The sequence below is a fragment of the Humulus lupulus genome, chromosome 4 (genome assembly GCF_963169125.1).
Source record: "Humulus lupulus chromosome 4, drHumLupu1.1, whole genome shotgun sequence".
NCBI classification, from domain to species: Eukaryota; Viridiplantae; Streptophyta; class Magnoliopsida; order Rosales; family Cannabaceae; genus Humulus; species Humulus lupulus.
In genome coordinates this window covers 240119961-240141710 of record NC_084796.1, presented here as the reverse complement: position 1 = coordinate 240141710, position 21750 = coordinate 240119961, and the positions used below count along the sequence as shown (strand labels likewise).

General features: G+C 31.6%; 1 protein-coding gene across 1 annotated transcript; it reads right to left on the bottom strand.

The window, feature by feature from the left end:
* Positions 1 to 6891: 6891 nt before the first annotated feature.
* Positions 6892 to 7518, bottom strand: LOC133829472 (cyclin-dependent protein kinase inhibitor SMR9-like). The gene has a single exon (XM_062259195.1). It carries the CDS (start codon positions 7455 to 7457, stop codon positions 7092 to 7094), a length of 366 nt encoding a protein of 121 aa, XP_062115179.1. The 5' UTR covers positions 7458 to 7518; the 3' UTR covers positions 6892 to 7091.
* Between the last annotated feature and the right edge of the window lie 14232 nt (positions 7519 to 21750).

Below are 21750 nucleotides of genomic sequence, written 5' to 3'. Positions count from 1 at the left end.
TAAGTCAATGCTTTTCGAATTATACAATGCTAACATACATTCATCATATAACAAATATTCATATACAGAGCACTCAACATGCTTAATCAATAGTTCACAGCCATAATCATAATTATGCACATTTACAAGGGTCCAAGCACTAATAAAATCTTTATTCAACATTCGGGCCAAGCCCTAATCATGTACATCACATATTGGGTGCAATTTTCTTACCTAAAGTCCGAGTGTGACATATAATAAGAATGACCCTCGAGCACGATCCTAATCTCAAGCCCGTACCAATAACCTAGTCACAACCAAGTATAGAATCCCATCAATAACGAGCAAACACAGGCTTCCAAACCAAGTCCTAGCCTCTGAGACATCGAATTCTATTAAACCGGTTAGTAGGATCAATCCCGAGCCCTAAGGATTGAGTTCCCGCGCTCAAAACCTCCATTGGCAAAAAACTGCCATTTGCGCCGCGACTCACCCTATTAGGGCCGCGATGCCCCATGTTAAGAGCTGCATCTCTCACAACCAGAGAGCCCATCCCCAAACACATAGGACCATGGCCGCAACGCTACCCAAATTTAGGAAACCGCAAGATGCCTGAGTTCATGAGGGTCCCGGCGCCCAAGAACAAGGTCGTGGCGCGACCCCGTGAGCTTAGTTTTCTCAGCCCAAAATCCTCTAAAAAATCACCCAAAATCTATACCAAACTCACCATTCAATCACACAACATCCCTAGAAACTCCCAAGCTAGAAAACCCGCGATTCTGATAGATCAAAAACTCACCGAACCGTGAAATCCAAATCAAAACTTAAGAAACTTAAGAAAACGAAAAACTTAGAAATTCAAAGCTTAAATTACCTCTGATTATGTCGTTTTCCCGCTAAATCCTTCGATTATGAAGCTTCTAATCATCCCTAGAATCGTTGACTATATCCTTCCTTGAATCCAAGCCCTAAAACTCGAGTTTCCTTAAAAAATGCTAACGGCGTCAAATGAGAGAACGAGAGAGAGGGGAAAGTGTTTAAACGTATATTGGTTTCTGTTAGGTTACTTCAAGCTCAAGTAACCTTAAGAAAAACCCAAGGCTTGGGGTCCCAAAAACGCCCCCGAGAGTAACATAGTCAAAATCCCCAGAATTTCCTCCTGATCTCACTAACTTCCAATATATCATCAAATAATCATTCCCATTACCCAATATCTCGGTAATGTACTAAATACCCAAAATACCCATTGACTCACCCTGAGTCAAGTATTAATCTCGTTGTGACTTTCCCACTAGCTTGCTCCCTAGGATTGCCTTGTGCCGAGTAATCCAAACATATCCACATAATAATGTGGTCTCATACATATATCACATATATGCCAAATATACCCATAACGGATCAAATTACGAAAATTGTCATTCTGATAAGAAACGAGCCCACATGCATATTTAATACACCTAAAAATGCATATAAAGTCATATTATAATATAACTCACACAGTCATGCAATGATACACATATATATCACATAAGCACATAATTTCCATAATTTGTCATCCTGAACCCATAATCAAGGCCCTAAGCCTAATTAGGTAATTTGGGACATTACACTTGTGGTCCAAGGTCATTGTGCTTGACACCCTGGCTACTTTCCTCCACACCTGGAAAATGTATCTAGCAGACCTGGAAGACCTGAGTGTATGAGAAGATCTTGTGAAACATCCTGGAATATGGTCATCGAGAAATAGCATTCCCGTGAGGACACACTTCTCCGGTGGTGGAGAATTATGACTTAAGGCTAGGCTCTCCTCCCGTAGAGCTCGAAGCAAGCTCTAGGGCTTAATCAACTTTTGTGAAGATGCAATTACTCCTTAATGTGTGTCACGTGTCACATTACGAAAATACGGACAACAAACATTATAAAATAGAAACCCTACACCTATATATGAATAAGGCATAAACCCTACTCAAAAGAGGTTCGAATTTTGGCACAAAGGGTTTAATACAACTATTCCCTTCCAATATTGTCTTTTAAAAGTTCTTAACCCTTAAGTTTACTTTCGAAGAATCCTCCCTATTTTTTCTATCCAATTCTATAGTTAACAAAAAGCATGCATCAACACATATTTTTATTAAAAAAAATTGTATTAATTAAATAATAGAGTAATGTTTATTGGATCTTGTGTTTTATTGATCTCATTACCTGTTTGGACCCTATATTTTGACATACTAATTTTTGGAACTTGTGTTTCGTAAAATTTCTCAAATAGACACATAAACCCGATTTTGGTCAAATTTTTTTTGAACTAAAATCACAAATAATTCATCAAACTAACAATTCAGAATAAAAACACAATTATTTTGCCTAACAACTGTGTTGCTATATTCAATTTTTTCTTCATCAAAATTAGGTTTAGAGGTCCATTTGAACCATTTTATAAAACACAAGATTCAAAAAGTAATTTGTCAAAACACAAGGTTCAAACAAGTAATATGACAAAACAGATGATACAAAAATTATAAACCCTTATATATACATATATATATATATATATTAGATGCAATCAACGTACAATGCACGCTTGCTTAGTTTTATTTATTAAATATATTAATTATTTTTATTAAATTTGTATTATTGTCATATAAATTTTAAATAAATAAACAATATTATATATAAAAGAATGACAAATGAAAAATTAAAACAAAATATTATTTATGATTTATATATATATATAATATGATGACTTTTTATAAATTTTTTTAAAAAAAAATTAAGATTATGTATTATATATTATTATAATGATATTTTACAATATTTAAATATATATTAATATAAGTATTAAATATCGTCTTGTATTAAATATTATTATAATAATAATATTTTGACCATTTTATTTTTTCTAAATACGCGATCGGCCCTTATTTTTTGTTAAATGACAATTTAAACTCTATGTGTTTACAAAATTGATCAAAATAGTACCATGTACCCAATTTTGGTAAAAACATTTTCAATTATAAGATTAATTATCGAGTCATTGGTGATGTGATGGGTTCAGAAAAGTAGAGAAAGTCGTTGAAGAGCTGAGAATGAAAGATTATTTTTGAATTTTTTTTTACCAAAATTGGGTATAAGGTACTATTTTGATCCATTTTGCAAAACAAAAGGTCTGAATTATCATTTAACAAAACACAGGGGCTGATCGCGTATTGGAGAAAAACATATGGGTCAAATTGGTACTTTCCCATAATATAATTAGTAAAAAATTATGATTATATATTATTGTCGTAATAATATTTTATAATATTTAAATTTATATTAATATAATTATTAAATATCTAGTCTTCTATTATATATTATTATAATAATGATATTTAATTCAATGTAATTGATTGATTATTTAAGGAAACATTTCCTAGTGAATTGTGTGCGGTTAGACCTAGTAAAGGCTGTCTTATGTGAGTATATTTGTGTATAAATATTTATCATAGCAGTCTTGTCTAGGTTAACTCTTTGGTCTATTCATTTACATCTTTAGAAAAATAGCGTTTATTTTGTAGAGGTTAGTGATTCGACTATACCTCTGTTATTTTGTGTCTTTGTATGTGTTTTGTGTATTGAAACAATCTAACAAAGAGAAGAACAAAGAGAAAACCTTTGAGAGAAGGTTCATCCTAGTCTTGCTTCGAGAGGAAGCAAGCACTCTTTAAGAAAATCGAAGGGAGTTCGAGTTCTTAAAGTTTCAGCAAGGTTCATTCATCAAGTAGAAAATACATCAAGTTTGCGGCATAAAATTAGAGGGAGTCTAATCTTTTCTTAAGTCAAATACTTTGTATTTTTGAGAAACATTATTAATGGATCTTATCTCTGGGCATGGCCCCGTGGACTAGTAATATTCGAAAGGATATTGACACTACGTAAAAAACTCTGTGTGAATCTATTTTTCTGTTTTATCTTTCTGTTGTGTATTTCTGTAGTTACAGAATTTCTGTCTGTAGCTACAGAATATCTGTTCCAGTACCAACCTTTTATTTCGTATTTAATTAAATATAAATTTGGTAACATTCAAATACAGAATTTAATCTTTGATGTGTGAAAAGTGTTTGAGGAAGTTCCATGTCTCATATATATCTTGCGAATGATATTATTATAATATCTCTCTATACAAAAATTGTGTATTTAATGATTTTTTTTTATTTTAATGGCTTTCTTTGTTAATTTTAATGGAATATTCTAAATATTTAACATAATATATTTTATAACTAATAAAAATAAATATTTATTAATTATATTAATATAAATTTAAATGTTATAAAATATCATTATTACAATAATATTTAAACAATATTAGATATTAAATAATTATATTAATTTTAATTCAAATGTTATAATAATATATAATATATAATCTTAATTTTATTAAATTTTTTTCATTTATCTCTTAAACTAACTTATATAAATATATAACAACAAACATTATAAATACATTATATGTACGTGTTATGTCTACAAATAGTATGACTGTGTAACTACATAAGAAATTAGAATAAATTTTTTTTTTTTTTTTTATCTAGATAAGCAAACTTCCTTTTCAAATATAATGTGTGATTTAAATAATTTCATAAATTTGTCATCTAAAAATTTATCATATTATTTTTTTTAAAATCATAAATAGTATTTTAGTTAATTTTTTTAATATGTTTATATCATTCTTTTATATATAATATTATTATCATAAAAACTTAATTGCATATATATGTATAGGAGAATTCTCTTATAGAGGCTTCACTTTAAGCCCTACCGGTAGGGCTTTCAGTGTTTCTCGACCCGTGAACAGTTTTCGGCGTGACTTTTTTTATGACCGTGAATATTGTAGCTATTTAGAGCATCCTGCAAATTTTCAGAAAATTCTGAATAGTTTACAGTACCGAAAACTAAGTTTAAATATGTTGCTCTCCACGCGCATAAAAAAAAATTAGTCACGCGTGCAACGTGTTTCAACTTAGTTTTCGGTACTGTAAACTATTCAGAATTTTTTGAAAATTTGCATAGCTACAATATACACAGACATAAAAAAAATCGCGCTGAAAATTGTTCACAGATTGAGAACACGGAGAGCCCCACCGGTAATAGTTAAAGTGAATGGCCTATGAAAATTCTCATATATTTATATATATATATATATATAATTTATTACCGAAAAGATGGGTGTTAAAATTAAAGCATGTCATCCATATAATTAAATGCAAAAATCAATTCACTCATATAAATAGATACATAGATACAACATGTTATTTTATTACATCATAAATGTGTACCAAATAGTCTACCCACCCTAGTACCCGTGGGAAAAATCTGACCATTTCTGAATTGGGGCTGGAAAGTGTGTTTGTCTAACTTAAACCATGCAGGTGGCTCCCTTACTAGATCACATTATGCCTCACATGAAGCCCCCCTTCTTCTCTGGGGACACACCACACAGATATTCCAGAGATGTGGTCAGAACTACTGGGGTAGCTGATCAATATTATTCTACACTTACCAACATATCAAACATTACTTGTATTTATTTCAGCCTCGAATTTTCTCGGGAAAATCAAATTTTCACGAGAAAATTACAATACAATGATGGAGAAGATTCCTCCTATTACCACACGTGTGTGCTTCATTGGATTCTCTTATTACATGCAATAATAATATTATTATTCACTAGTAGCTAATTCTGACACATACACATATGCACACATATATATAATTATATAAGCACCTGAATTCAACATCTGAGTGGTTAACTTTTTCCTAGAGGATAACTAATATATCTAAAGAAACTTTCAGGGAAAATTCTTTTCTATATGTGAAGATATATGGAAAAGAAGAAGAAGAAAGGTATAATAGAGAATCCAAAGTTTTCTCTTTGATGATAAGACACTAATATTTGAATCTTTTTTATGAGATATCATTGTATTAACCATAATCAGATGGGCATTATGATAATATTATTATACTTTGTTGGGTTGACAGATTTGGAATACTATGAGCTTAAGTATACTTTTTAAAAGTTGTCGGTGTTTAAAATATTTCAAGGATCTAGATAGAAATATTGGATACACACACATACATAATATATATGTAACTTAATTAAAAAGTCAAATTAAGATTCAGAAAGCAAGTGAAAGAAGTCATGGTAAAATATTGTAAGTTACCATTTTTATGGAAGACATTAATTATTATTTTCAGAGCTAAATGCAATTGAATATTAAAACATTAAGATTAAAACAAGTGAAATAAAATTTATTCAATCTTTATCAAAATGAATAAATACTCTAACAAAACTCATGAAAACCTATATACACAATTAGATTTTACTTTTGTTAATATGATGCCTGTATTAGAGAAGTCAATATTATATCCCACAAGCAAACAGTGAAAGAAAAAGTTCAATATTGTTCGATAAATACCAGCTCGATCAATATTCAAAACTCAAAAGTATATACCTAAAAGGCATGCAGAACCTTTTACACCTAATAAAAAAAAAAAGCAATTAACATATTAAAAGAAAAAGAAAAAAAAAACCTTTTTTTTTTCACTTTTCTCTGTTCTATTATGAGGTTGACCCTAGGATTCTTTACTATTATAATATCAAAGAAATTTGAAATTTGAACTAAAAACACATGTAGTCATTTGCAACTGATGAGCTAGGCTAGCTTTCATAAAAATTCCAAATATTCACTCATACTGCATGGGTTTTAATTTTACACATTCTATATACATTCAAAATTTATATATAACATATATATATATATATATATATAAATACTCTTGAGAAGAAGAAGAAGAAGAAGAAGAAGAAGAAGAGAAAGAAGAAAAGTCAGGTTAATTATATAACACAGATACAGAAACATGGATTTCATCAAAAACCTTATAATGAAATTCATCTTAAATATATGGTATCCATTCGATCAAAGCTTACAATCTAGCACAAACTAGACAATTAAAAGCTAACAAAGTAATTAAACTATATTATGAGAGTAATTATATTAATATAAATACAGTACAAAACTCAGAAACCTCTTCTCAAATCTCAACTCTATACTATAATAAAGCATAATAAATTTCTAGCAACTACTATTCCTAAAAGCAAAAAAGAAGAAGAGGTCAAGATCAGGGGGAGAGAAAAAAGCTATAGGAGATCTTTTATTGAATGTGCAGCTTGAAGTTGCTACCTTTCTCTTCTTTGGAGGTGGTGGACAAGATAACAACTCTGGTATCCTATGTCTCTTACCCTTTGGAGTACAACATCCTTTGTTATCATCATCACCATGAATACCCTCTTTCTCCTTAGCTATGCTATAACTTGATGACTCTCTTGTGCTTGTTATAGAGCTTGAAGCTTTCGCCATTTCCATGGCTGCGACCGCCTTTTCGAGTTGTTGCAGCTTTTGTTCTGGAATACTTGATGTTCCCATAGCCCTTGGTGCCATGTTTGAGTTAAACTTTTGCACAAGAAGGTTTTAAGTAGATACTGTTGAGAAGAGAAAAATGATAAAGATTTTTTTTTCAAAAAAATTGCTATTTCAGGGTTAATAGTACTCAAGTTGATAATTCGTAGAAAAGGACCTTGTTTTTGGCTTGTAGTAATAGTACAAGTTCAATAACTGACATTCCAAGACATCATGATTTGAGTAAATATATTTGGTGTGAAAGGGTTTTTTATGAGAATTGGGGGGCTCGGAATGTTTATTTCTGCATACATCCAAGATAGCATTACAACTTGAAACAACCACTACCACTTTTAACATAAATATACATAATAATATAATAAGCATTTTTATTGTAAAAAGAGTATATAAATGTTTTTTTAATGTATATATACTTGTATATCCTACCAAATCCTGATAAGGTTGAAACCCCTTTTGGAAAAGAAATATTATCTTAACTAGTATATATATGTAACACAAGCATATATATATATATAATTGGTGAAAATGAACTTTAAATTTCTTTTTAGAGTTTTGCAATCTGGTTTAGTTTTCATAATTTTTTTTTCAAAATAGTCCATGTCTAAAATTTCGATCAATTTTGTGAATTTTTTGATCAGCTATCTGGAGTATCATACATCATTTTCAAAATATTATCAAAACTAGTGCACAATACAAAATGACTTCAAAAAATAAATCATTTTACCAAAATCGCTTAGTTTAATATATATTTACCAAAACCCTAATGCCATGGTAACATCCATTTCTCTTAATTTGTTTGCTACTACTTCATGCACACACACATATATATATATATATATATATACATTTATTGAATAACTGACCTGCACTTCACGTAGAATAAGGATAGAGCTTTATGACGATGATAAAAAATGGATTATTAATTTGAGAGGAATACAGTTATGTAATGCAGTAGTTCAAATTCGTAATAAAGCTAACTAGAATAATTATTATATATTACCAATAAAAGTGAAGAATATAGCTACATAGTAGTGAGGGCAGGGGCGGACCCAGTATAGGACTAGCTGGGGCTATAGCCCCAGATAAAAAAAAGTAAGTGTTTTATTTTTTTTGGTAGAAAAAGAAAGTAAAAATTGGTCATGAAACAAAATAAACCATCCCTCTAAAGAAGAGAAAAGCGAACTTTGCCATCCTTCTCTGGTAGCTTTTATTTGTTATAATTGTTTATAATTAATATATTATATATTCTATTTAAACATGCGTAATTAAAATAAATGAAAATTACAAATTCCGATATTATTTTTAAAGTTAAATTTTCTCTAATTTTCATCTTTATAAAACTCAATTCGTTTTTATCTAAATAAAAATAATTTTTTGAGACTTTTATAATTTATAAAAAGCGTAATTTTTAATTTTAGTTAATTTAAAATTATTGTATAATAATTTAAAAAAATTATAATAAAAGAATTATTGGCATTTACTACATAAAATAAATTGTTCTTTTATATTTTTTTCAATAAAGATTTGTTCTTTAATATTTATATCAATAAAAATGTGTAATTTTTTAATTGTTCTATATTTATTTGATATTGTAACAAATATATATTTGATATTTTTATCAATATATATGTGAAAGAATTGTATGTGTATGTGCTGTACATAAAAAAAAAATTGTTTTATATTTATTTGATATTTTTATCAATATAAATGTGTAATTTATTAATACAAATTATGTAAGAAAATATGTTCTAAAAATATTTGATATTTTTATCAATATAAATGTGTAATTTATTAATACAAATTATGTAAGAAAATATGTTGTATAATTATTTGATATTTTTATCAGTTTTATATTTATTTGACACAGATATGAAAAATTATTATAAAAGAGTATCAAATGTGTCACATTTTTCTGAGATGGAGGTTGACAATTCAAAAAGATAAAAAGTTTCAATTATGTTACGTTTTCTTGAAGTAGAGGTTGATAATTAAAAAAAAACTCGTACTTCAATTGATATGACTAATCTTCCTACCAATTGCAAAACCTCCAATTTCCAGTTACAATGCAAATATTCAAGATGAAATTCGAAGACATTATCTACAACAAGGGCCTTGTCAACCAAAAAATAATGAATTTCCTAAGATATTCTTTGGAACACAGGATCGTCGATTTAACATTGCATGATTTGATCAATTTTCTACTTGGCTGGAATATAACATCAGTAAGAATTTTGCATTTTGCCTATGTTGCTATTTTTTTCAAATCAAACATTAGAAAACAAGCTGGTGACAACCCATTTGTTAGTGAGGGATTTTCAAATTGGAAGAAAATAAGCATATTAAAACAACATGTCGAAAATCACAATAGTAGTCATTACAAGTATTACAAGAAATGTGAAGAATTTTTAGCATATTATATTATTTTTTTTGAAAAAAAAAATTGCATCCCCTTCAACTAATTCCTCGATATATACGCCACTGAAACAAGCAATATATCTATTTTTTTTGTACGATAATAATCCCATGTGAACATTTATCTTTCTTTTCTTTTCTTTTTTTAAAGAAAAATAACTTACCTTCCCTTCTATATATTTGAATTACAAAACAAAAACATTTGTTAGGTTGGTTTTATGAAAATTAGGCTAATGAATGATTATACAAGCAAATTTATGAGTATGGTTCAACCGTTTTATTACGTCCATATATACCATACGATATCCAAGTTCATAAGTGACGAAATTCAACTATAATTATTAAATAAAACGTACAAGATTTTACTCAGTTAGAAGAGAGTATTTATTAGGCTATGGGTGTGCGTAGTTGATTGATATAGCAAGGTCTAATTATAGTATGTTAAGGTAGCACGATCTTCATTCCCCGCGAGGAGAATCATTAAGTGACTTATATATTGGCAAATAATAGTCTTCGACATGATTTTGAGTCTTTATGTTTGAATGTAATTATTTGATGTATTGCTCATCTAGTTGATATGGTTGATTATTGATTAATCTAATGAAGTTCTTTTTCAAAAAAAAAAAACTATTAAAAAATAGGTGGCACTGACACAACAAATAGTAGGTGTGCTATCTTGTTAAAAGTAATTGTAGTAGTACCCTCTATTAAATAAAACTAGTGAGTAGTAAGGTATGGATATTATTACCAACACAAGTATAAGATATCATGGTAACTCTATTAGTTAAAACTTTGAAGGAAAAAAACAAATACTACCAATACTGTCACGTTTGGGTCTAGGCCAAATATGCTGTATCTATGTTTTGAGTACTTGTGGGCTCGCATGATTTTTGTTGGAAAATAATGCTCATATTGTTAGAATATTTATTTATATAGTATATAAAATTAATTTGTTACAACTAATTGATTTAATATATCAAAGTCAATATTTTATTTATTGACAAATATTCTAATTAATGGTCAACATTATTTGTTACCTGATTTTGTATATCCCAACCGATTGAGAGAATATCTCAATCTGTAGCAGGGACTCTGATGAAATGTCTCACTCTATAAATATAGAGTACCGGTCCCCAAGCTCATAACTCATTATTATGTCTTTCAGTAATTCCATCTAAAAGAGTTAGCGAGAGCTTGGAAGCTCGTGTACTCGTTCTAATTTCTCTTATTTTCTATTGTAGATCTAGAGTTGTAGAACGAGATTATCAATAACAATGGTTAGAAGTACATATATTTGATCCTCTAAATTTTATAACAAATGGTTTATTCCGCATTAGGATTGTTATGCATCTAGATTAACATTTAATCTAACATTTGGTATCAGAGCCAGGTTTATCTCTGCTTTGTTATTTTTGTATGCATATATATATATATTTTATGAATTATATGCCTATATATTCATATATACACATATATGTATTCGTGTATATTTATATTGTCGAATGATTAAAAATTTTGTTTGGATTGTTTAACTGCATACTGTTGTTAAGATTGTTCTAGTTTATCAATTTCTAACATATTTTGTGCATTAAAACTATAGCATAAATATGTGTTAAAAGCTATGAGTTTGGTCGATGCATCAAAATTTTGGTTCTTAAATTCAAATTTGTTTTTTCATTTTTAATGCTATTAGAAATCCTTTAGCTCGTGTTTTCTGACGATATATGCATTAAAAACGAGTTTTGAAACCCTTGGAAGCATTCAAGATATTCATGAACACGTTCAAAGCCAATAGTTTATAGGTTTTTTTTTGGCTTTATGATTCAAATCCATTTTTTTAATCTAAATGCCATTAGAAACTCATTGGTTAATCTTTTCTAATGATTTTAAGCATTAAAAACGAGCTTTCAACTTCATGTCGCTGAAGTCTTGAAGAACCCGGTTATGGCCGAAAATTTTCTTTGAAATTAAAGTTGATTTTTAGTTATTTTTTTATGCAAACAAACACGAGGCATCACTTTATTTATTGATTTTGGTTTGGTCTGGGCTGAAAAACAGAGAATTCGACATCAAAAATGGCAATTTCAGACCGAGTACGAACTCGGGTCGACGTGACTCGTTTAAAAAAAACCGGGTCAAAACGACCAAGTTCACTGGAGAAGACGACGCAAATGACACGTCGTTTTCTCCAATGAAGCGCAAAACGACCAGTCGTTTGACGGGTCATACCACAACATTGAGGGAAAACGACTTGCATGTCGTTTCCCCAAGGCAGATTTTTAAAAAAAATTAAGAAAAATTCATAAAAATTATGAAAATTACCATTTTTTAATTTATTTTTGGAATTTTATTATTTTATGATTTTAATGCTTATTTAGACAATAAATTTAATTTTTTAATTTTTTGCCAATTTAATTAAAACATATAATTTTGGTATATTATATATTTGGAAATTAATTAAAATGTGCAATTACTTGATTTTGGTGTATTTATTGCATGGTATATTTCTTTTATTCATGCAATATTAAATAATTGTGATATTTTAATAATGTAATTACATTTTTCATTTACAATTAAGTTTATGCAATTATTTTATTAATTCACCGAATCAATAAATGATTTTATTGTCTTATTTAGCATGAATTTTTCTGTCATTAAGTATATGTGTGGAATTATTGTATTTATTTTCATACATATAAATAATTATGCTAATTTATATGATTATTTTGTTATTATTCATGCAAAATTTATTTTTAGTATAATTATATTTAATGTTATATGTGTGACTTTATTATTTTAAATACGTTATATATTCCATTATTGTGCTAGATATATTTAGATTATATTCAAACATTAAGATAGGTTGAATAATATTTAGCACATTTATATTCATAAAATATTTAGGGTGAATAAAATTATGAATAATACATAAACAATTTTGTGGTTGACATAAGAACGCATGAAACTGAGACAAATGCTCAATCTAGAACGATTTTTAATGATCTTCGGATGACCACACTAGGAGCACTACTCTCTGCGATTGTCTATTATGTTATAACGAAATTGTTCTCAGGTCTTCATAGAGCCTAAAACATAATGTCTAGCGAACCATATAATTTTAAATAATTAGGGAGTAGACACAACATCTTTAATTATATAAAATTATATATTAATTTGAAAGGATCACATAATGGACATAAATTATGATTGATTATATAGATATAATAATTTTACCCCACAGAAATTTTATTATATTTATATAATTAATTAGGATAATATATTAAATTAATTTTCTTAATTTACCCACAAGAGTTATAATAATTAATTTAATAGTTTTATCATAAAGTTTAATTTAGATAGAAATATCCAACCTTAATTTATCCCAAATAATTCATTTGAATAATCTATCATCATATACATCCAATTTTATTAAATTAAAAATTTAGCTCACAAGCAATTTTTGTTTAGTAAAATTTCATCATTTAGCATGTTATACATTGGTAAAACATGACTTTATTAAGTCTTAATCTTTAAAAATCTAAGTTTGCAATCCTATTCATGCAGCTTCTTCATCTTCCTCTAATTTCGCTAAAATCCTTACCGAAATTCCTGAGCTTAGGGATGACAATTTCAAAATCTGGAAGGAATGAGTTCTTCTTCATTTAGGCTGCGCTGACATGGACTACGCAATAAGAAAGGACAAACCTGCTACAATCACTGGGACTAGCACTGTTTATGAGATATCACACTATATGAAAAATGGGAGCGATCCAATCGCCTCAACATCATGTTCATTATGTCCAAGATCCCTATGGGAATGCATGGATCGGTGGAGCAACCTGAGAAAGTTAAAGACTTGATCAAACTGATTGATGAGCATTTTGACACTTCAAACAAAACACTTTACAACAACCTCATCCACCAGTTCTCATCCACAAAACTCACTGGTGTCAAAGGAGTTAGAGAGCATATCTTAAAGATGAGGGACATTTCTGCTCAACTGAAGAAGCTCGATGTAGTGATTCCTGAAACCTTCCTAGTTCACTACATCCTTAACAATCTTCCACCTCAATACGGGCCTTTCAAAATTTCCTACAACACACATAAGGACAAATGGAGTATCAATGAACTGATAACTATGTGTGCTCAAGAAGAAGCAAGGATCCTACAGGAACAAGGTGAAAGTGCTCACATGGCCACCCAAGGAAAGAAACGCAAACCATCGAAGAAGGACAAGAGGAAAAATAAAGTGCCCCCCCAAGGCGAAATAAAGATTGATTCCATCAAGTATTTTTTTCTGCAAAAAGAAGGGACATGCGAAAAAGGGATGCGCCAAGTTCAAGAAATGGATGGACGACAAGGTAATCCAATTTCATTCGTTTGTTATGAATCTAATATGGCTAATGTTAATATTAACACATGATGGATTGATTCTGGATCAAAAATCCACATTTCAAATTCCTTACAGGGTTTACAAAACCTAGGGAGGCTAGTGGGAAGTGAGCAAAGCATCTTGTCCAGAAACAAGATGGGCTCACATGTGGAGGCTATTGGAACGTGCCATTTAGTTTTAAGTAGCGATTTCATTTTAAAATTAGAAAAGACCTTTTATGTACCAAGTTTCTCTAGAAACTTCTTTTCTGTTTTGTTTACCGAGCATTTCGGAAACTAGAATTATGAAAGACTTAGAGAGCTAAGAGAAAAAAGTTAAAGATAATCACACTAGGGATTTTATGTGGTTAGGGCGTTAAAGAGCCTTAGTCCACGAGTCTATTATATTATAGCTTAAGGAGCTTTAGTAATGGAGTTTTCTCTGAGTTTGAGCAGAGTGTATGCTTACAAGAAAAAAAATCGGATCCTTTCCACAGTGCACAACTGTTCATATTTATAGGCAGTTGAGTGCTCTGGGCTTGGGCCGGACTAATCTGGGCCCAATAAGGGTATAAACACTATTTGCACACTGATGGAGCTTAATACAAAGGATTTTATTAAATAAAATACACTAATCAGGGGCCATTGGGCCGACTTGAGCATAACCACGTTGTAAGACTGACAACAGTACACAGCTTCAGTCTGGTTCGCGTGGGCTTCTAAGGAGATTCGGGGGACAGGATCCGTCAGAGTAGTGGCAGTACTGTTCAGAATAATGGCGTACATTCCGTATGTAACCTCTTCTACAAGTTAGTTGAGGAGATAAAACTCCGTATTTCTCAGGGTGATGTCAGTATCAGGGACAATTGATCACGCCCAACCCGATCACCTGATTCGGGTTCGTTTACCAACATCCTGATCCATTTACCAAGACCCTGGTCTGTTTACCAGAGCTCGGGTTCATCCCCTATCATCCCGGTTCATTTTAGACTTGAAAACGTCATCCTCATCGTCATCCCGGGCGACATCTTACCCTGGGTCCGGGAAGACAAAACATTCCAACTTCATGGCCCCGACTTATATTCTAGGATAATGTTGGGCTTACTGATATTTGGGCCATCAGGATGTACTCCTTCCCCGTCTATTGGGCTCGATCTGGGCCTCAGATGCCTTCATGATATCCCATGGATTTAGTGCTCAGGGCCACGTGTGCAGGGAGGAAACGGGGATAACACGTTTCAAGACTTGTACCTTTTGGATTTTCCTTTACATTTTCAGACAAATCTTTTAATTTATATAATAAATCTGAATGTGTTGAAAATGGTATTATGTCGGATGGTCTTTACTGCCTTAATTTACAAAACAATACCACTTATAATACTATGCACGTTCACGCTGGCAATAAAAGATGTGTTATGAATGAGAATTCCTCTACATTATGGCACCAGAGATTGGGACATATCTCCATTGATAGAATTAAAAGGTTAGTGAAAGGTGGGGTACTCAATACCTTAGATTTTACTGATTTTGATACTTGTGTGGATTGCATTAAGGGAAAGCATACCTCCAAGTTTAAGAAAAGTGGTGTCCATAGGAGTTCCGACCTATTAGAAATCAATACATATTGATATATGTAGTCCAGACATGTACTCATATGGTCAGAAATACTTCATCTCTTTCATAGATGATTACTCACGCTACATGTATATCTACTTACTTCATAACAAAGGCGAAGTGTTAGATGTCTTTAAGATATTTAAAGCTGAAGTAAAAAAGCAATGCAACAAGCAAATTAAGATAGTGAGATCAGATAGATGTAGAGAATATTATGGTAGATACACTGAAGATGGACAAGCAGCTGGCCCTTTTGCAATAGAAAATGGGATTGTTGCCCAATATACCATGCCTAGTACACCCGAGCAAAATGGTGTTGCAAAAAGGAGAAACCGAACATTGATGGACATGGTGTGGAGTATGCTTAGCAGCAACCCTAAACTTCCTAAATCCTTGTGGACTGAAGCTCTAAAGACATCCGTGTACATATTAAACCGAGTTCCAACATAGGCAGTCTCAAAAACTCCTTTTGAATTATGGAAAGGTTGGAAACTGAGTTTGCAACATGTACGCATTTGGGGATGCCCAACTGAAGTTAGGGTATACAATCCACAAGAAAATAAACTGGACCCAAGGACCATAAGTGGATACTTTATTGGATATGCTAAAAGGTCTAAAGGTTACAAGTTTTATTGTCCATCTCATAGCACTAGGATTGTGGAATCAAGGAATGCAAAATTTCTTGAAAATGCCTTAATTAGTGGGAATCATCAATCCAAGGACTTAGGTTCTGAGAGAGATCCTTCAGAACCCTCCACCTCAAGAGCAAGATTGATTGTGGTTGATAACACCCCTGAAGTCCAAATGGATGTTGAACCTCCACAACCAATTGTTGAAGATCCATAAGTCAATGATGAAGTTAAAATTAATCAAGTTGTTCAGGAGTTGCCTATAATTGTTGAACAACAAGCCGAACCACCCACTCCCCAAGAGCCTGTTGGTGTAGCCTTAAGAAGATCTACTAGGACAATAAAATCGGCGATACCTAGTGACTACGTTGTGTATTTACAAGAATCTGACTACAATATTGGAGCCGAAAATGATCCAGAAACTTTTTCACAAGCTATGAATAGTAAAGAATCAGAATTGTGGTACAATGCCATGAATGAAGAAATGAATTCTATGAAGAGCAACAGAGTCTGGGATCTTGTTGAGTTGCCTAATGGGGCAAGGGCTATTAGGTGTAAATGGGTCTTCAAAACAAAGAAAGACTCATTAGGCAACATTGAGAGACACAAAGCGAGACTCGTTGCTAAGGGATTCACTCAAAAAGAAGGAATTGACTAGACTGAGTCATTTTCTCTGGTATCTAAGAAAGATTCCCTCAGAGTTATCCTGGCATTAGTTGCTCATTTCGATTTAGAGCTGCAGCAGATGGATGTGAAAATCGTCTTCCTAAATGGTGACCTAGAGAAGAAGGTATACATGAAACAACCAGAAGGATTCTCCTCTAGTGATGTTAAGCATTTGGTGTGCAAGCTTAAGAAGTCCATCTATGGTTTAAAACAAGTGCCCCGCCAATGGTATTTAAAATTCCATGATGTCATCTCTTCTTTTGGATTTGAAGAGAATGTCATGGATCAATGTATATACCAAAAGGTCAATGGGAGTAAGATTTGTTCTCTTGTTTTATATGTGGACGATATTCTTCTTGTAACCAATGATAAGGGCATGCTACATGAGGTGAAGCAATTTCTCTCAAAGAACTTTGAGATGAAGTATATGGGTGATGCATCTTATGTCATTGGCATTGGCCATCGAGATAGATACAAGGGTATCTTAGGTCTATCTCAAGAACCCTACATTAACAAAGTTTTAGAGAGATTTCAGATGAAAGATTGTTCACCAAGTGTTGCTCCTATTGTTAAGGGTGATAAATTAAATTTGAGCCAGTGTCCAACGAATGATTTTGAAAAGGAAGAAATGAAGAATATCCCATATGCATCTACTGTTAGAAGCTTGATGTATGCTCAGGTGTGCACAAGACCCGACATTGCCTTTGCTGTTGAAATGCTAGGAAGACTTCGGAGTAACCCGGGGTTAGACCACTGGAAAGCTGCAAAGAAAGTTATGAGGTACCTTCAGGGTACTAAGGATTATAAACTCATGTTCAGACGAACTGATAACCTGGAAGTAGTTGGCTACTCAAATTCATACTTTGTTGGTTGTACTGATTCACGTAAATCAACATCTGGTTACATGTTTATGTTTGTCGGTGGAGCTATATCATGGAAGAGTAACAAACAAACCTTGACTGCTACTTCTACTATGGAAGCCGAGTTCGTTTGGTGTTTTGAGGCTACATCGCATGGTGTATGGCTAAAGAGTTTCATTTCAAGCCTTAGAGTTGTAGATTCCATATCTAGGCCATTAAGAATGTTTTGTGACAATTCAACTACTGTATTCATGGCTAAGAACAAAAAAAGTGGTAGTCGAAACAAGCACATCAACATAAAGTACTTAGTCGTGAGAGAACGTGTTAAAGAAAATAAAGTGTTCATTCAACACATTAGCACTGAATTGATGATTGCTGATCCTATGACGAAAGGCTTGCCACCTCATAAATTCAAGGATCATGTAGTGAACATGGGACTTGGTTCCCTTATGTAAATTTTGTTAGGAAAATATTGTTTTGCCTCAATGGAAATGATTATATAATATTACAACTCTAGACAATATATTACAAATAAATATTGATTGATTAAAAAGTGTTACAACTCTATGACAAAAGATACATGTAAATATAAATTAAGAGGTAGAAGATGATAGAAATAGAAAATACAACTCTAAGACAAAATATACAAATAAACTAGAAGTGGTATAATGAAAAGATATAGATGAGATTACAACTCTAAAACAAAAGATACATGTAAAAGAGTGAATAATAGAAGAAAAGAAAAGCAATAGAATAAAAGAACAAGAATAAGAACAATGAACAAAGAACTCTCACTCACACAACCAAAGTGAAGAGTATTGGGGATCACCAACTTGAACAAGGTTTGAAACCTTTGTCCAAAAGCTTATTTCCCCCTAACTCAAGCACTAAGGGATCTCTCACAGATTTTGGAAATGCTTTCTGGAATAATCAAGCCTCAAGGTGTTTCTAGCCAAGTGCTCTAGTGGATAGAAAATGGTGTGTCTTACAAGTGAGCATTAGGCTCCTATTTATAGAGTTTAGAGACACCATTTGAATTTCAAATTCCACCAACCCCATGGCTGTTACCAATAATTAATTGGGTGTTTTATGGAATTAAAATAGAGATTTGGGAGTTACTTGTCTGTTGGTAACGTTCAAAATTGGATAAAAACCGAATTAGTATGAATTTGTCAGCCACTAGCGCCGCGGCGCTTGTTTCAAGCGCCGCAGCCCTTGGTCAGTTTCAACAACTAATTTTTTAAGTTTTTTCCAAAACGTTCCAATTTATTCCCACTTGATTTTGTAACTGCCATACACAATATGGGAGTTAAAATCACATCTCTATCAGCCATTTCTCATATGGCTTTAAGAAATTCATCTCAATATTGTGTAACAACAAATCTACACAATAATGGGTGATATTTAGGAGTTACAAATTTGTGATGAATTTGTAACACCAAATATGTTACATGTTTGGATATTTCACATATATCCAAATAATGTAACTCTCTATTATATGTTACAATATGTGACACTCTATGTCACATTTATTTAATCTAAAACATTATATTATAAAATAATATAACAAATTTATCGTACAAACTGAAGTTATTAGCAATGAAACTCTTATTTTGATGTTTTTTCATATTTATGTGCATTTTAATTTTATTTGAGAAAATTTTATAGGACCTGAATAAACATAGGGTTTATTCGTTTAAGTACAAGCCACATAAATTACATTGTTATGTAATAAATATATTGTAATACATGGAAGATAATACTCACTATAAAAGATGACATATCGCCATGATTCATGTGTTTATTATCTTACAGGGATAATCGTCGGGCATAAGTAATACATTAATTTAAATGCTGAACAAGTGGGAGAATGTTAGAATATTTATTTATATGGTATAGAAAATCAATTTGTTACAACTAATTGATTTAATATATCAAAATCAATATTTTATTTATTGACAAATATTCTAATTAATGGTCAATATTATTTGTTACCCAATTTTGTTTGTTACCTGATTTTGCATATCCCAACTGATTGAGAGAATATCTCAATCTGTGGCAGAGGCTCTGATGGAATGTCTCACTCTATAAATATAGAGTACCGGTCCCCAAGCTCATAACTCATTATTATGTCTTTCAGTAACTCCATCTAAAAGAGTTAGTGAGAGCTTGGAAGCTTTTGTACTCGTTCTAATTTCTCTTCATTTCTTTTGTAGATCTAGAGTTGTAGAACGAGATTATCAATAGCAATGACTGGAGGTACATATATTCGATCCTCTAAAATTTATAACAAATGGTTTATTCCACATTAGGATTGTTATGCATCTAGATTAACATTTAATCTAACACATATATATATATATATATAGATGATCATTTATCATTTAATTCAAGGAATAATTACATATGTGACTCGAATTTTATTTACAAAAGTAATATATAAATTTTTATTTACATATATACCAAACTCTCCATATTGAAAAATAACTATTTCCTATTTTTTTCGTTCTCTTTCTTTTTCTTCATCTCTCTCATTGACAGCCACGACAATACATAGTCATCACCTACCATTGTTCCAACCACCACATGCGCAAGCCACCTAGAAAAAGCGTCGAACAACAAACTCAATAGTGAAGTTTCACCAGCAAATGACGTTAGAGTAAGCCACTATCACCAATTAAAGTCACGACTCCAGTGACTTTAATAGTATTTTTGGCCAACTCTGGCGACTTCAAGGTTGGTGGGTGGTGCCATTGGCACAAACACATCTCAAGATAAACAAAACCCAACAACCTTTTGCCCTACATCGTCGTCGTTCTTCATCAAGTTTATGGTATATATATTCGACACTTTCTAAAGGTTTTCTAACTCAACCAATGACAGTTTGAACTAAAGGGTGGTACCAACACAGCCTTTTCTCTCAAGGAAGTCATTTTGGTATATGAAAAGCCACTATAGGAAAAAGGGTCTAGATCAAGAAGTCGTCTTTGTAGGTCTACAGTGATGACATGTCATCGCCAAAATGGTGCCGTTGTAGGTCTGTAAGTGTAGCGACCTACAGCGATGACAAAACACAGTCGTCATAGTAAGGTTTTGCTACAGCGGCGACATGTCGGTTGCAGTAGGAAATCCCCTTTTTTGGTTGAACTGGGATATTGCAACGACATGTTGTAGGTGCTTGCAAATTTGAAAATTTGATTTTCAAAAACTCCTACAGCGATGACATGTGGTCGTTGTAGGTTCGTGAACCCCCACCATCTACAACGATGACATGTCGTCGCTGTAGAGAGTTCCGGTTCATGGACCTACAACGACGACATGTGGTCGCAATAGGGTCACGAAATCTTAGAATTTTGTGTTCTACGTGCACCCTACTGCGACAACATGTCGTTGCTGTAAGTGTTTAAATTTTTGTAACAAAAATTATTATTAATATTAATTAAATCCTAATTATAAATAAAACCAATTTATTTAATGAGAATATATTTTAATACTGATAAAATAAAATTTAATACAAATTATATTAATATGATTTCAAGATAAAAATAAGTATAGTATAATCTCCAAAATGTAAAAAACAACACAAAATATTAATAAATTTAAAAGCACAACATAACCAAACTAAATGTCATCCAAATTAATCCCAAAGTTGACATCATCGTTGGGTTGTTGTGGTGGTTGTGGTTGTTGTGGTGGAAATTGGCCCGAGCCTGGAAAGTTTGCCATCATGGACTATATCATATTCATGTCCAAGTTCATAGG